General features: G+C 30.1%; 3 protein-coding genes across 3 annotated transcripts; 2 read left to right on the top strand and 1 right to left on the bottom strand.

The window, feature by feature from the left end:
• Window positions 1-1,953: 1,953 nt before the first annotated feature.
• On the top strand, window positions 1,954-3,711 carry EAE98_006465 (uncharacterized protein; the record flags this gene model as incomplete). The annotated part of the gene is made up of 1 exon (XM_038954088.1): window positions 1,954-3,711. The coding sequence occupies one exon, from the start codon at window positions 1,954-1,956 to the stop codon at window positions 3,709-3,711; it is 1,758 nt and encodes a 585-aa protein (XP_038809333.1).
• Window positions 3,712-14,584: 10,873 nt separating this feature from the next.
• EAE98_006466 (uncharacterized protein) lies at window positions 14,585-15,222 on the bottom strand (the record flags this gene model as incomplete). The annotated part of the gene is made up of 2 exons (XM_038954089.1): window positions 14,585-15,109; window positions 15,169-15,222. The coding sequence occupies 2 exons, from the start codon at window positions 15,220-15,222 to the stop codon at window positions 14,585-14,587; spliced, it is 579 nt and encodes a 192-aa protein (XP_038809334.1).
• Window positions 15,223-16,411: 1,189 nt separating this feature from the next.
• On the top strand, window positions 16,412-18,292 carry EAE98_006467 (uncharacterized protein; the record flags this gene model as incomplete). The annotated part of the gene is made up of 2 exons (XM_038954090.1): window positions 16,412-16,479; window positions 16,531-18,292. The coding sequence occupies 2 exons, from the start codon at window positions 16,412-16,414 to the stop codon at window positions 18,290-18,292; spliced, it is 1,830 nt and encodes a 609-aa protein (XP_038809335.1).
• Between the last annotated feature and the right edge of the window lie 454 nt (window positions 18,293-18,746).

Genomic DNA, 18,746 nt, shown 5'->3' on the forward strand with positions numbered 1-18,746 from the left:
GGTTGTAAATTCTTTGGTGTTGTCTCTGGTGGATTTTTGGTCCTCGAGGGTTTATTTATCTAAAAACCCGATGGGATCCTAAGTTTCCTAATACGGCGAAAACACCTTGACGGGCTTTGCTGTACATGATGTCAGTTCAGCCGTAGAGTTTGAATGAAATCGCCGTTTCTCTTAAATTTGGAGACTGCCGTATTCCAAGGCCATCATACTTTCCTATTAACACGGTGGCAGTGAAGGGGACCTCGGGAGGATGGAATCGAATTGAAGGTGGCAGGGTAATTGATGAACAGCGACAAAGAGAGTGAGTGGCTAAGGTTACATAAACATCCATAAGAGAAAGTAAATACTAGGTACATACCCGACCACGGAAATCTACTGACTTCTTCCAACTCAAGTCAGTTAATTTCAATCGATTTCAATTGAGTCCCTCTCTCTCTCAAATTCCGTCTACTTCCAACATCCTCACAAATGGCGACATCATCTCTCTTTATATCATCCCTCTTTATATCATCCCTCTTTATATCATCCATACCTACCCTAGCCCGAGCTATCCATGTCCATCTCCATCAGTTATAAGCAAATGGAAGTAAGATGTTCACAGATGGGTTCCAGATCAAGAAGGTGTCCACCATCGTATCACACTGGCGTGCCGATTAATTCAAGCAGAGACAAATGAAGTACGAAGTCGTACGAATGAGGTACTTTCCTGTACTTTCCTGTACTTTCCTGTTATCGGCTCAATCTAGGTTTGCATCATCAAAGTGGAGATGATCTTATCGTGGAATGAATGATAATTGGATTGACATCACATATTGCCATGATATTGGCTGTGACTTTGGGACCTTCTTCTTTGAGAATGGGTTCCGAGATGGTTCCTGGGCTTGTGGCTCGTGTAGATGTGCATTGAATGCGTACAGACAGACGAGACAGAGTATAATATCACCCAGGCACTACTCTGTAGGTAATCAGTGAGGAGAAAGTGGTGAATGGGTCGATGGATAAATCAGAGGTTGGGATATGCTTTTGAGCTCCACTTTGATGGACGGGAGTGGTTATGATTGGTGTGTATTTCCTACATCTATCGATTGGTCAACTCTTGTTTCTTCTCTTGAAATATTTTGATACTTTACAGCAGAGCAGCAATATCAAAGAATCCGGAAACTTCTGATGAGCGTTGATTCAATATTCGCTCATGGGTCTCATTATACTACTAGGTAATGATTATCCCCTCGAACCGTTTCACCACATATTCCACAACGTTACCTCACAATTCGAAGCCTAAAGGGTTCTGGAGAGTAAGAACAATACGAAGAATATTCTGAGATGGATGGAGTCTAATATTGTTCCATGAACTCTTCGATAGAATTGCTTCTTCGGGCCGTCTGAATCATGGTTTAACCCATACATATCAGTATCGGAAATACTGTTTGAGACTCTGGCTGGCTTGGGGAGTCCTGACGGTTTGCTAAATATACATGTGTGTCTGTTTTGTTTTTCCCATGCATCTTGCTTTCAATCCCGAGTAGCTTATCAGATTCATGGAACATGATTGGAATGTCAAAGTGATCGTGTTTTGATTCGAACTGGCAATCTAGATCTCAGGGCTCTACGTTATCGGTCAATACAGTACCATCGTCACTTTCTTGGATTCTCCCAGCTATTTAAATTATTCGTCCTGGCCGTGCAAAGTCGTCGCACAAGAATTTGCCTGTCATGGTTTCTTATCTTCACGTGCGTCAGGATCCTCCCTGTCAGCCCCCTTATTGAGTTTTCCGTATCCCATCTTTTCATTCAAAAGCTCAATTCAGGACATAAGAGATTTTAGGAGAAACATTCCCTGATACCACGCTATTGGGTTGACTTCCCGTGCGATTTCTATGTCGTCTTATCCCATGAGTCCAAAACGATTACGTAATTACAACCTGCAACGATTATCAGGTCGGCTAAGTTGAAATGCGTCTACTCAATGTCCACACGCGTCAATTGGAAGACTTCACTGCCACCAAAATCCCCAGGTATGCGATTTTATCTCATACTTGGGGTGGTGAAGAGGTACTTTTTCAAGATCTCGCCAATTCTGAACACAAGAAGAAGAATGGCTACTCGAAAATCGAAGGTTGTTGCCGACAGGCGATCATTGATGGCTTTGAATTCGTTTGGATAGATACTTGTTGTATTGACAAGAGCAGCAGTGCCGAATTGTCCGAATCCATCAACTCTATGTATGCTTGGTATGAGAAGGCTGCCGTATGTTATATCTACCTGATAGATGTTCCGTCCGCCCAAGATCCATATGAGATTGATTCGGCGTTTCGAAAGAGTCGTTGGTTTACTCGAGGTTGGACATTACAAGAATTGCTTGCACCTAGCAAGATTGTTTTCTTTGATCAGGAATGGGACACGATTTTCAATGATTCAGTAATGGCCGAATACGAAGACAAAAAGTCACGGAGGGCTGATCTTCCAAGACAACGCATGGTTCTACTTGAAGAAATCACGGGCATTGGGACTAAGTACTTTGAAATTGAGTTTGGCGAAGCTAGCGCCCAAATTGCTAGTGGTTGTAAATTCTCGTGGGCTGCCATGCGAGAAACAACTCGACCAGAAGACGCTGCCTATTGTCTACTAGGTCTCTTACAAGTCAACATGCCGTTGTTATACGGAGAAGGAAATAAGGCATTTCAACGCCTACAAGAGGAAGTCCTCAAAAAGAACCAAGATCTAAGTATACTTGCTTGGGGATTTGATATGACTTGGCGAGAAACTTCCTTACGGACAAACATGGGTTTACGCTCTTATGGTATTTTGGCGCCGTCATCTCATTATTTCAAAAAGTTCCCTGTTTCTCTGTCGAAATTTGATAACCACTTAAAATTGGCCACCCATTCTATGATGACAAATCTGGGGTTAAATATAAACTTACCTCTGATGTGTATCAATTCATCACTAGGTATTTATCTTGCTTTTATCAGTGGGTGGGCCGTCGCGCGGCTTGGGAACAAGCGTGAAGCATTCGTCTTACCTTTACTGAAACGAGAAGATCAACTTTTTGAACGCCTTCCTGGAAGTCCCCCCGTCATCTCCGTCACTTTAACCAAAGGGTCGAATCGAAAAATCAAATGGAAATCAATATATCTCATTGAACCGAAAAGCACACCCTCGACTTGGAAGCCCCGGAAATTCAACTCGATCAACGACCTAGATTTCTTATTTTTTCATCCAGGCCAATACACCAATGAACAGTCAGGCTTTCAATTATATCATAATCAGATGAGCACAGCCGGCTTTTCAGTAAGAAGTGTATTCCCGCCTGGGTTCAATGATTCGGCATCACATCTCACATGGGAATCGCTATCTAAGAATTTTGAAATCATCTTGGTTCTCTCTAGAAACAATACAGATTGCTGCGTCATTTACGTGAAGGGACGAACCACGAGCAGAGATCGTATCAGAATAAGCAAAATGGCGATTGCACGTTGTGAGCCCTCGCTTTCTGCATGGCAATGGCCTCACCACCTCGCGATGACGGTAGGCTCAGCGCATTTGAAGTGGGGATCTTCTGTGACCTTTGATTCTGATCCCGAAAGGAAAGCGGAGCATGCTTCGCTGGAGCTGAATACTGGTGTGGCGAGTTGGCATGGAAATTTTGTGGGGATTGTTGTCAAGCATCATGTTGGAGCAAATGGATTACATATTGGAATGGCTCTTTGATAATGCTTGTCTGCATGTGTTTCATTATAGAAATGGAATAGCATATTCGGTTATTGCTACTAGCGTGAAGGTGTTTTTGTCTTTGTCTTGTTCAAATGGGAATGGTTTGGCGTACTGGCGTGGGCGAGGAATAGTGTGAAAATTCACGCTTGTATTCTATTTTCTCAATTTACTTAATATATAGTATTTTCATATGGGTGTCATAATACTTTTTATTGTTATATTCCTCATATAATTGAGAAGTGTGGAAATCGATTATTTTGAGTATATTATATTAAATATTAGGTATTTACTAGGTCTCTACTATTACGGATCGGCATTCAATCGCAGTTGCGATCGCTCACGTGCGTATGCACGCATGTATACAATTATGTGTATATAGTTGATATATAGATACGCTCAATAAACACTTTGCTTCCGATTCTGTAATTATAGATTCTAAGGATAAATTATATTCTACTCTTATAGTTCTTTTAAGGTAAAATGTTATATTATCTACAACTCCTATATAATTGTATGATTATCTAATAACTGTTCAAATAATATCTTATAATTATAATACCTTTTTGGATAAATTATATATCAATATTATTTATAAAAAGAAAATCTATTCCAACTAAAACTTGATGAAAATATTTCCCTTAAATATATTGAGTTATAAGTATTATTATTATATCCAATCTATTTATTTCAAGAGGATTTTATTGCTTTCTCTTTATAATCGATTAAACTCCTTTAGCCAATAATAATCAATCTCGATAAAGTAATAATTATAGTCCCTTCGATTTGAATATAAATACTAATAAATATAAAAAAAGCAAACAACTAGAAAATAACTCTTCAATTAAAAAATTAATTTTTAAAAATAATATATCGATATATATTTATTTATTTCAAAAAAAACAATTATTGATTTTTATAAATTATAGAATTTTATAAAATAAAATAACAAAATTTAAAGAAAAAATATTATAATATAATTCTAATACTGTTTACCTATTTCAATCTCTTTATCCTCAATAACAACATTACATAGATTCCTTAGAGAATTATAAAGTCCAAATTTCTAATATTCCAATTATTTTTATTAAAAAAATATTTTCTATTACCAGAAAAAAGAAGAATAAGAGAAAACCCTATTTATAAAATTAGTTTTTACAACAATCTCTTTCAAATATTAATAGTAAATCCCTCTCAATCCTGATTATTTTATCGATTAACTTATAAATTCAACAAATATCCCTTTTTTACTTTCCCATTGCTACAATAGAGTATTTATACATTCCAAAACCTATTAATCTTTTATCTAAATTTAAGAATAATATAAAACCAAAAATAAGCCTTTAATAATTATTAGTTATAGAATAATTTAAATTTTATAAAAACTTACTTATTTCAAAATTATAATAATAATTCTATATAATAGAATAGATTAAAAAAAAAGTATAAGAATATATATTCTTATTATATATATAAATCTTTTACTTAACAAATCAGTAATTGATTAATTAGCTTATAATTATTTATAAAAATTTAGTTAAGATCAATTATATTTATATTAAATATAAATATTAAATTATATCAAATAATATATAATATGGAAACTTCTTAATATAATATTACAAATTTAGGTTATTAGCTATACAAATAGGAATTATTAATCCAACAATTCTTTTTTATAATCTAAAAAAAAAGATTTCTAATTTTCTTTAATAAACTATTAATCTTTATATTCAATAATACTATATTATAAAAAATCTAATTAATAAATTTATTGAAATTAATAAACTTAAAGTTATACTTTAGAAATACAATTATAATAAAATAATTAAAGAGATTTCTTTTAAAAAGTTGTTTAGTAAAACTCCTTTATTAACTCTTTCCAGAATTATTTTCTATTTATTGAATAATCCAAATCTATTTATTCAAATCTTATATTCCCTTTATATTTTTATTAATTATATAGAAATCTTTAAGCTAAATAGTATTCTATTTTCAGAAAATAACTTTAACTATAGTACATCTATTCTTATACTAAAAGCGAATTATAGTTTTATTTTATATGTAAGTAATATAAATACTATAATCAAAATTCAAGAAATTAAAAAAAATGAAAAATTCTATAATATAAAAGAGAATATTAAAAAGAATATCAATTCAAATATATAAATAGAAATTGTCAAATTCACTTATATTATCGAAAATCAGTATTTAAATCAAAATGCTTAAATAAAAGTTTTTTTCTAAGTATAATCTAGGATATAAGATTCTTTGATTTGATAAAACTAATAAGAAATGATTTTATAAATTTATTATATATATTTTCAAGAAATGGATATTTATATTATATTTAAATGCTCATAGATTCTAAAGTGAATAATTATGTTTTTATTAATAAAATACTCTTTTTATTATTATTTTCTATATTTAAACCCCATTTTATACTATTTAAATTATTAATTAAAGTTAAAAGCTATAATAATACAAAAAGCAAAACTATTATTTATTTAATCTTTCTTAATTTTATAATTAATACTTAATAATAATTCTATTTGCTATTTCTTATTACTAATTTGAGTTTATATAATATAATTCTAGATTATAAATAGTTAATAAAAATCTAAGTTAAAGTTGATTGTTTTAAATAATACCTCGAATAATCTTCTAAGCATTTTTTTATTATTTCTTTATTAAAAAATATACTTTTAATTAAGAATAGCTTATAATAACCTAGAATCGATTACTTAAGATAAAAAGATACTAATAATTGAAATGCCTGATTAGAAGAAATATATTATTATATTGATAATAAATAATAGGAAATAGTATTGATTATATTCCTAATATTTATTATATCTTTTTAGAAGCTTAATATAATAATCCCTAATATAATCAAATCCCCGATTTTAATTAATTTAAAAAAGAAATCTATTTTCAATTAAGTTTATATTCAATTCATTTATAAATATTTCTTACTATATATCTTTGATATATATGATATATATATACTCAAGTTAATTCAATTTTAGCTTATCTATAAAAGGAATAAGAATTATGAGATCTTTATAATTATTTATAAAAAGATTGATTATATTATTTTAAATTACAAATCTAATCAGAACAATCATCATCAAATTATAATTATAGTTGTCTTTCTAAATAGTTTTAAACTAGAAATTATTACTATTTTCAATTATATTATTATAGATATTAAAATAGAACCTTTAATCCTTAAGGTTTATTAATAATATTACTAAATATTCTTTAAGCACAAGTTTAATATTCTATCTCCCTTTTAATTATATAATTATAAAATTATTCTTGAAAAAAAAAACAAAAAAGCTTTTAAATACAATTTATTATATAAGATATTATTTGAATAGTTTGAAATTATTAAAAAATATATTATTGAAAATCTTATTAAAGGATTTATAAAATTTAATTAAATATTATTTATAATATCGATTCTCTTTATAAAAAAACTAAATAAAAGCTTAAGGTTTTATATAAACTTTAGATTATTAAATTCTTTAATATATAAAGATAAATATTTTTTACCTTTTATTAACAAGATATTTATATAATTTATTAATATAAAGATATATATTAAATTAAGTATTCGATAAATATTCTATTATATATATATAAATCCTATTTTCGAAGAATATACTATTTTCTACACTTAATATGGTTTCTATAAATATAAAGTTTTATTTTTTAAATTAATAAATAGCCTTACAATTTATTAATAATATATAAATAATATTCTATTCAATTATTTAAATAATTTTTATATTATCTATCTTAATAATATATTAATATATTCTAAAAACAAAGATAAATATAAAGAATATATTAAATACATTCTTAAATAATTTGAGTTTGCTGGATTATAAGTAGATCTTAAAAAGTATGAATTTAATATTAAATATATTAAGTATTTAGATTTTATTATTTCTATTAATAAAGTATAAGTTAATTTAGAGAAAATTAAAATAATTATTATTTGGACTTATTTTATTATTATAAAAGGTATTTAATTATTCTTAGGTTTTTATAATTTTTATTATTGATTTATTAAAGATTATAATATAATAGTAAAACCTTTTTATAAATTTATAAAAGTAAATATCAAACTTTATTTTAATGAAATTTATTAGAATATATTCGATATATTTAAAGATAGATTTATTTCTGTTTTCTTTTTATAGTATTATAATTATATATTATTTCATATACTGGAAACCAATATATCTGATAGTATAATCGCTAATATACTCTTTTAGAAGTATAACGATAAATGATTATTAGTTATTTATTTTTCGAAAATAATAATTGTTGTTGAATTAAATTATAAAGTTTATAATAAAGAAATACTTATAATTATTAAATCTCTAGACTATTAGAAAGTCAAACTTACCGAATCCTTGTATTAGATTAAAGTATATATTAATTATAAAGCTTTTGAGTATTTTATATTTATTAAATAGTTAAATATTCAATAAATATATTAGGTAAAATTACTTATTAATTATAATTTTATTATTATATATTATATTAAAAAGAATAATCTACTTATAGATATACTTATCTATTATATTAATAAGTTAAATCAACAAAATAATATTAAGAAAAAGAATTAATTATAATAGTTTATAAAAAATAATTAGATAGATATAAGAATTATATATAAATCTCTTCAATAAAAACCAGATATTATTATAAACCTTAATATAAATATAATATCCCTATTTTTCGATATAATTAATTATATTATAAAAGTAAATAGATTCTATTTAAGTTTAAAAGCTTTATATAATTATGTGATCAAATTATATAAGCATTTTATTCTTATAAAAGAATTATTATTTTATAATAATTATCTATATATTCCGAATATTAATAATTTATAAATTTATTTGATTTATAAAACTTATAATTCAGTTTTTATTGTATATTTTGGTGTAAAGAAGATCTATATTCTTTTAATTAAGTAATATTATTAAAAGAATATAATTCTTATGATTAATTAATATGTATGGAATTATTATAAATATAAGTATAGTTCTGTTTTTAGAGATTATATTCCTAATCTATTTTATTTACTTTTTATTTTTATAAGAGTATAATAATATATTATTATAGATTATTGTAGTTTCAATAAAGATAAATATAATTATAATAATATATTTGTTATTATTGATTAATTAATCAAATAGATTATTTTAATATTCTATTATAAATCAATTGATTTAAAAGATCAGATCTATTTATACCTATATTATATATATAGATATTATAATATTTTAGAATCTATAATCTCTAATTGTAATCCTTAATTCATATTAATCTTTTGATAAGAATTCAATGATATCTTAAAAATATAAATCAAATAATCAATTGCTTACTATCTACAAATTAATAATTAGATTGAGATTTATAACTAATATTTTTAATAATACTTATAATCTTTTATAAACTATTATTAAGATAATTAATCTGAATTCTTATTAATAATAAATTATACTCAGTTTATACTTTTTTATAAATCATTAAATAATCAATCCCTATACAAAACTCTATATAACCACCTACCCTACAATCTCTGGAATTGGGAATTCGATTTTATTATACCTATCAATAATCTGAATATAACTAATACTAGAGAATATACTAAATATAATAAACTAGCATTTAATCAAGCAAAAGAAAATATCTTGTATATACAAGAAAAGATATCTCAATTGGTTAATTTATATTATTACTCAATTGATTTTGATATAAAAGATTATATATAATTCAATATAAGGGATTTTCTAATACAATAATTTTTGAAAAAACTGAATTATTTAATTCAAAGTAGATTTAAGATTATTAATTGAATTAGAGATTCCTTTTAATTAGATTTATTATTTACTATAAAAGTCCATTTTGTATTTCCATCTAGCAAATTCCATAAAACGGCAGATAATTTACTTTCTAAATAAATCATTAAATTATTATTTTTAATAAATATCATTAATGATATTGAATAGAAAGTAGAGTATATTCTAATTATTAAGAAAATATATTGATAATTTAAATACAGAATATTATAACTAAACACTAATAACAACCTTACTTGGTATTCTATTTCCGATCTTAAAACTACCTCACATTTCCTTTGTGATTTCTATTTGCAAAATCCCTTTCTATTAGAACCTTTTATGCACTTATCTAAATGGATTTGTTTTTATAAAAGTGAAAAGGATAATTACGATTTTATAGATAATAATCAATATATAAATAAGGAAAATTGAAAGAACTTCTTTTATATATTAAAGTGATAAAGAAATCACAATCTTATAAGTAATGAAAAAACAATTGGATAAAGATTGAATTACTAAAACAATATAATAAAGAAAGTCTTTTTTTTTGTCTTAATAGTTTTAAAATAAATTAGAGAGAAAGCTTTTATAAATACTAATAGTTATAATCGAATAAGATATAAAAGTAAAGATTGAATAATTTAAATCGAAATATTAACTGAGTTTTTAGTTAATAATAATAATAAGAATATATAGAATAATTATAAGCTGAAAGATAAAATAACTCTTAATTATAGTATATATAATAATAAGACCAAGCTTATATTTAGTTATTCGCAATTGCTTATGAATTGCTAAAAGTTTTGCTTCTATTCATATTATAATAAATTAATACTACTACTCTAACTCGTTTTTTTATTTTATAATTTTGGTTATATAATACTCTATATTCTTCTGAATAAAAGTAATAGAAAGTATTTCTTTTGAAATACAATTCCTTAACACCTCCTATAAGTTAAGTTATTAAAAAAGGATTAATTTTATTAAAAATCAATAAAGTTATAATTTACCTTTATTATACTATTGTATTTAGTAATAACTACTTAATACTAAAGAAATATCTTGCAAGTTTTCCCAAAAAGCAAGTGTTTATACTTATACTTATTAGTAAAATAAAGTAGATAATAAGCTTGATTAAATAATTAATTAGAAATTCGATAATATATATTATCCCCCTTATTGAAAATATAATTACATATACAACCTACATAAACCTAATTGTCCTCCCGAACACATTGTTTTCGCTATAACACTATCTTTTTTAATAATCTTTTGCTTAAAGATTCTAGCTTATTAATATCAATAAAACCAATACTTTTATAACAAAATATATCGAATTTATAACTAGATTGATTTTAATATAAGATCTTTATAATCTTTTTTTTAATAATCTTCTACCTATCATTTTCAATATTACTAAAGTAATACATTACTGTAATCAATTTATTAGTAAATTTCCTTTTATAATTGTTAATATAATCAATTAAGGGATTATATTCTTTCTCCGAATTCTACCTGAAAATATAATGAAACGAGTATATCTAATGAGCAAATTGAAGATTGATTCTATTTTTAAGAATATTATTCTTAATAATTATAATCGCATTTATTAAATAAGCTAACTATATACTAAAGATAAATAAATGAAAAATCTTATTCATATTCCTTATTAAAGTTATAATTACTTCTATAATAAAGCTTCTTCTTCTTAAACTCCTCCTTTTTAACAAACTATTTATCTTATATAATAGAAAAAATAGCCATTCTCTTCTCTATAAATTAAATAGAAGAATAAATTAGTAAAATAAATATAGAAAAAATCATAAATAATTTATTACCGTATACATATTTTCTTACTACTGAATCTGTATTAATAATAGTTTGCTCTTATTACCATATCTTTTTCTTAAAATTAAAGATATATTAACTAATAAATATAAAAGGATTAATTAATTAGAAAAAGATTTAGAAAAGAAAAGGGATTTAATCGATCTATATACTTCAAAGAATTCAATCGATTACTAGGCTATAGAATGATTTCCTCCACTTCATATATACCTTCCCATCACGAAAAAGAAAAACCTATATACACACCTATTTATTATATTATTTTAATTAAATAATAATAATACTACCTTGAAATTGCTGATTTAATAATTAAAATAGACAATTATAAAGCTTAAGGGTAAGCTTTTTTAAAAAGGGGGGTAATGTTATAGATTAGTATTTAATCATAATTGTAATTGTTTATATGTATATATATATATATGTATGATCACATATATATAATTAATATATAAATATGCTTGATAAGTATTTTACTTTTAATTCTATAATTATAGATTTTAAGAACAAATTATACCCTGCTCTCGTAGTTCTTCTAAGGTAAGACGTTATATCTACCTTCTAATGAAATTCATACTCATCTTATATAATATAGATATAAATATAAATATGAAAATAAATATGAAAATAAATATAAAAAGAAATATAAAAAGAAATATAAAAAGAAATATAAAAAGAAATATAAAAAGAAATATAAAAAGAAATATAAAAAGAAATATAAAAAGAAATATAAAAAGAAATATAAAAAGAAATATAAAAAGAAATATAAAAAGAAATATAAAAAGAAATATAAAAAGAAATATAAAAAGAAATATAAAAAGAAATATAAAAAGAAATATAAAAAGAAATATAAAAAGAAATATAAAAAGAAATATAAAAAGAAATATAAAAAGAAATATAAAAAGAAATATAAAAAGAAATATAAAAAGAAATATAAAATAAACAACTCACCCTACTAGAAACTAAAAATCGTAATAAGCGAAAGGACTATTATATAACTATTATATAGAGAGAAATTCTTTCAACTAAAAATCTATTCGCGAACTGAAATAAAGTAATAATATATATTTAGTACTTACTATTTATTATCATCTACTTATTATCTGATGTAAATTATCTATTTATATATCTAGATATTTAGATATCTAGGTATCTAGATATCTATCTAGAAAACTTAACTATATCCTCTCCTTTTCTAGTATCGCTTTCATCTTTCATCTAGTATCTCTTCTCTCTTTTATTCAGTATAGTATACTAGGTATATACTAGGTATATACTAAATATATATATATATATATATATGGGTATATAATATAAGACTAAAGTCTACCTATACGAAAAACAAGTAATATAATCTTATAATAGGAAGGTAGGTTGGGGGATGCTGATTAAGGGATGCTGATTAGATGGATATATTAATTTAGATTAGATTATTTGGGGAGTTCTGGTTTGTTTAGATATCTACCTCGAGCTTAGGTAGATTATTTTGGTGAGATTCTTTTGTTTAGGTAGTTTTGTTTTGTATGATAATTTAGGGAGAGAATCTTGGAAGTAATGGTAATTTGGGGTCTTTAGTTGGAAATATATGGAGGAATTGTATGGAGGAGTGAGGAGTGAGGAGTGAGGAGTGAGGAGTGAGGAGTGAGGAGTGAGGAGTGAGGAGTGAGGAGTAAGGAGTGAGGAGTGAGGAGTAATGTGATGTAATATAATGGATTACGGGGATGAGAATAGGAAATGCTGTGGGGTGGAGTGGGGGTGCATGGGGTTAGTTCACCTAGGTAGGTACTTGTACTTTTGCCTATCTACCTACGACGTACCTAGTAGGTAGTTTTGGAGGAGAGGAGTGTAGAGTAGTGGCGAGGAGAGGAGGTAAGGGTGTGGGTTTGTGGAATGGAAGATTGAGGATTTGAGGTCGGGGGATTTGTTTTGGGGGAGTGGAGTGGAGTGGAGTGGCTCTACGTAAGCGAAAAAACAGGCGGAAATTGAGTACTCTTTCAAAAGTCTTTTTTAATAGATTATAAATTCATTTCAAACTAAATATTGAAATTTGAAAAAAGAAAACGAAAATTTGAGTCTTCTTTGTATTGAGATCAAGTGTTTTTTATTATTTAATATTATATTGAAAAGAGATCCTAGTTGTTGAAGGTCTTTCGAATGGTGGTCAATTCCCGCCTGTTTTTTTGCTTACGTAGAGAGTAGGTAGAGTAAGATTTGGGATATGGAATACGGAGGTTGACAGCGTAAGTCGTATAAGCCCCATTTTTAATAAAAGTTACTGTTTTACAAAATTCCAATACTACTTTTATTAATTTTATTAGATATTCAGTCATCCCTTTTCAAAATTTCGAATTTTGCTTCCCGAAATCCTTTTATTCATATTTTCAACTTTTATATTTTGAAAGTTTTTAAAGTTTTCAATAGGTTCTAAATAGATTTAGAATAGCATTTCCAAAAAGAAAAACATAAATTTCAATAAATTTAAATGATTTTGCTAGGGGTAGAATAAATTTACAATACTTTCACCATCTAGAATTCACCATATAAATTTTCAATCAGTGTGATAATATAATTAATCCAAACAATAAAAATAGGGAAAAGCTTAGTTGCTTTTTGATATGTTTTATAATACTTACGCCGTCAACCTCCGTAGTTGTCAAGAGAGTAATCGGGGGTTACATTTCATTTCACTCCTCATTATATTAATAAGGGGGCCTCAGCAATTCGTTAACTTTTTTTTTTGGTGTGAAATCTCCTTAGTGAATAGGATCAATTTTTTCTAATTTTTTATTTACAAAAAATAAAGATATTCTGAAATATATAAAATAACTATTGATTCAATATGATTAGAAATATCTATTTGTATTATCAAAAGAATAAAAACTATAAGAATTATTATCAAAAGTTACAAATTGCTGAAAAATTGATGAATTGCTGAGGCCCCCTTATCGTAGATAAGGGGGTGAATAAATATGAACCCCCGATTATCGAAAGTCCATATAAATGTCATTTTCAAGACATTTTGAGAGTCTCTCGAGAATTTTGATTTGGTAAATATATATGCAAGCAACAGACGCAACGATTGAAAACTCCTAGAATCCTTAAATATTTCTATCCTCTGCTATCCGATTACTTAGCCACTCTTTGCTATTCTACCCACCTATCTATGGCTTTCCCTGGTAATTATAAACCAATCTAATCTTCAACACCTCATTTCCCTTCTTAACCACCACTCTCCGGGTATAGTATCTCTTTCCATCAATAATTGCAAATCCCCAGATCTGGTTTGCCGTCCATCCCTTCTCCTCATTCACAGCATAACTCTGCACATGTCTTTGGCCTTCCGGTCCACTATTTTCCTCCTCCCCCTCCAACCATCCGTCTCTCAAAAACGCATCATCATCAAATTCCGCCGCTTGTTCCAGAGTACAAAAACGAGATTGCGCGGCGATTTTCCCAAACAAATGATCTTCGTGAGTGCGAACTGACCAATCGAGGACTCGATATTCCGAGGTGCCTTTGAGACCACCGGTCGCTGTTTGATCAATGTCGATGTGTGGAATGTGATTTTCGTCGATGTATTGTTTGACGTGAAGGGTTACGGTGGCGAGAGAGATGGCTTTGCGCGTCCACCAGCCTATACCTTGGAGGGCGAGGACAGCGTCGGTATCGTCGGAGAGGGTTTTGTTCTGGGTGGTGTTAGCATATGAAGGTGAGATGGTATGGATAAGGGAGAGGAGTTTCTTACCATAACCCAATTTCCAGTTAGATCCTTCAACGAAACTTCGGGTCCAGCTGCCATTGTATGGTTTGTGTTGAGAGTCTGTTGTTAGTTGTCGAAGTGTTTCTAAGATGGAAGCTTAAGGTATTAAGCGGGGTAAGGTAAGAAGTAGCTATGAGGTGATGCAGAAGTTCCGGATGGTACCCAGGTAGGTGCTAGGTAGTTTTGGCGATATGCAGGTTAAATAGATAAGGCAATGAATGCAATACAACCGCAGGGAAAAGAACAATGTTCGAGGAAAGAACAAACAATCAAAAGGAAATCGACGTTGATACTTATATCTCTAACTACCTACCTACCTAGGTGCCCATGGCGCCATAACTCGTACCTGCAGAAAGTCTATGTCTCAAAGTGTCAATATCACAAGCATTGGTACCTGTTTACATTTTGGATATGGGATGCGACGTCCTATCACCTCGGTACGTGCTGACTGATGTGACATAAATTGTGGAGGAATCGGCTCACATGTGTTTTCGGGTTCGTTTTATCTTTTGCGAACCTTGGAACCGTGCGATGCGAATGTTACCATGGTGGAGCTTCTTGGATGAGACGGATGTGGGATTTGAGACGGGGAGAAGGGATTCCGATGATTGCGAATTTCAGATCAATGGTGGAGTCCTGCTTGCTCCGAAGTAGGAACGATTGTCTTGAGCAATGATGTAAGTTGTTGAAAGCTGGAGGGAGTGATTTATCTTCATGTTGCCATCCTCTCCCTCTCACCTTGTTCCGGATGAGAATTATATTCAAGTGAGATTCAGGTTGAAAGGGGGTGAGTATGAGATGAAGACTTTAAGCGTTGCTATAGCAAAAACTTGGTAGGTATGTAACAAGTACCTAGTACCTACCTGGCCTGGCACCCAATTATTGATGTCGAGGATGTGTATCCAGGTAGTGAATTTATCAAGTTCAAGCTTCGATTTATAAAATCTTCAACCAATCAAAATGAAGTTAATCAGCAACACCGACCAAAGCTGGGGTTTGTGGATTCTCCGGCCTCCGATATCGATCTCGAGAAATAATTTCTTGCTCATACTTGAAGTGGGTGGGATTGACTATTTGGAAGGTGTCAATTGCTTTCATCCTTCATTCGTCTTTGCCTATAAGAGAAGTACAGGAGAACTCTCATACTTGTCCCTCCATCCTGAAATTTTGGAGCATCGACAGAGACAAAAGTTGAAGTAATTAACTTTACTTACAACATCCCTCAAACATGCTCTCACAATTGAGAACGAGGGCAAATGCCTCTCTTCTCACCTCAAGAAGAGCTTCACAATATGTGTAAGTATCCGCGAAGTCTATTCCCTCTCAATTGACTGATTTGATCTCCAGACGCTCTTTGTCCTCCACCTCATCTCTCCGCACATCCTCCAATGACTCAGAACCACAACTCAACAGAGTCTCATCTACTATTACACAACCCAAATCACAAGGTGCTTCGCAGGCAATGTTATATGCCACGGGTATGACCGAGGAAAGATTAAATAAAGCACAAGTTGGTATCTCTTCAGTATGGTGGTCCGGAAATCCTTGCAATATGCATCTTTTGGAGCTCAACCACAAAGTGAAGGAAGGAGTAGAGAGAGCGGGTCTGGTAGGATATCAATTCAATACCGTTGGAGTCTCGGATGGTATTTCCATGGGTACAAAGGGTATGAGATACAGTCTTCAATCAAGAGATTTGATTGCGGATAGTATTGAAACTGTTATGGGCGGCCAATGGTATGATGCGAATATCTCGATTCCTGGATGCGACAAGAATATGCCGGGTGTCATGATGGCAATTGGCAGAGTCAACAGACCAGCTCTTATGGTTTATGGTGGTTCGATTAAACCAGGATGTGCCGCAACTCAAAACAACGCAGATATCGATATTGTCTCGGCATTCCAAGCCTACGGACAATTCATTACTGGAGAGATTACAGAAGAACAAAGATTCGATGTTATTCGTCATGCTTGCCCAGGTCAAGGTGCATGTGGTGGAATGTATACTGCAAATACAATGGCATCAGCTATTGAAATTATGGGAATGACTCTTCCGGGATCTTCTACCAACCCCGCAGATTCAAAGGCCAAATTACTTGAGTGTTACGCAGCTGGTGGCGCAATTAAAACTCTTCTCAAGGAGGACATCAGACCTAGAGATATCATGACCAGAAAGGCTTTCGAAAATGCTATGGTTCTCGTCACCATCACTGGAGGATCTACTAACGCTGTTCTTCATCTTATTGCTATGGCAGATGCTGTAGGAATCAAGCTTACAATCGATGATTTCCAAGCTGTCTCTGACCGAACACCTTTTCTTGCAGACCTCAAACCATCTGGTAAATACGTCTTCAACGATCTTTACAGTATCGGTGGTACTCCTTCTCTGATTAAACTCCTCATCAAGGAAGGTGTCATTGATGGATCAGGAATGACTGTTACTGGTAAGACCCTCGCTGAGAACGTCAAGGATGTTCGTGATTTCCCATCGGACCAAGAAATTATTCGTCCATTTTCAAACCCTATCAAAAAGTCTGGTCACATCCAAATTCTCCGCGGTTCCCTCGCACCAGGCGGATCTGTTGGTAAGATTACCGGTAAAGAAGGGTTACGATTCGTTGGAAAAGCTAAGGTTTATGATGCTGAAAATGATTTCATCGAAGCCCTCGAACGTGGCGAAATCAAGAAGGGAGAGAAGACTGTTGTAGTCATTCGTTATGAAGGACCAAAGGGTGGACCAGGTATGCCAGAGATGTTAAAACCATCCTCGGCAATCATGGGTGCAGGTCTTGGAAAGGACGTCGCTCTTATTACCGATGGACGTTTCAGTGGAGGATCTCACGGATTCTTGATTGGACATATCGTACCAGAGGCACAAGTTGGTGGACCAATTGGATTGGTTAGAGATGGCGATACCATTGTTATCGATGCTGAGACGAGAGTATTGGATTTGGAAGTTGAGGGTGGTGAGGAGGAATTGGAGAGGAGGAGAAAAGAATTCGTCGCACCTCCGTTGAAATATAACAAGGGTACTTTGGCAAAATACTCGAGATTGGTACAAGATGCTAGTCATGGATGTATTACCGATGGAGAAATTGTTGAGGCATGAGGGAAAAGATGATTTTAGATGCACATAGGAGAAAAAGCAGACGACAACAGAGGATGAAAACAAAAATGTATACTTCAGGAAAATCCGGTCTGGGGTGACGGGAGCAGAAGTGGGGGAATAATATTTCGGTGTTTTTTTGCGATTCATGACTTGGCGTTTTACGATGATGGAATGGACCTCGAATGAAAAAGAATGTTGAGGTCTTAAACGGAAAGTAGTTATGTGAGACTCGTGAAAGGCCATGTGAAGACCCAGTATCCCAAATCGCATTCATACAAGACGAGATGCAAGATTGGTACACTCCCATAGCACATATGTAAACCCCTCATCCCTCCTGTGCGCAAGTGCTCAATGGGACCCCTTACTTATTGATGCCTTATCATTCTCACTTGAAGTTTCCCTTCTCACCATCTACAACATATGCTTGAGAATTCTTTTCAATCAACCCAAAAAT

Source organism: Botrytis deweyae (assembly GCF_014898535.1).
Source record: "Botrytis deweyae strain B1 chromosome Unknown BDEW_014, whole genome shotgun sequence".
NCBI lineage: Eukaryota > Fungi > Ascomycota > Leotiomycetes > Helotiales > Sclerotiniaceae > Botrytis > Botrytis deweyae.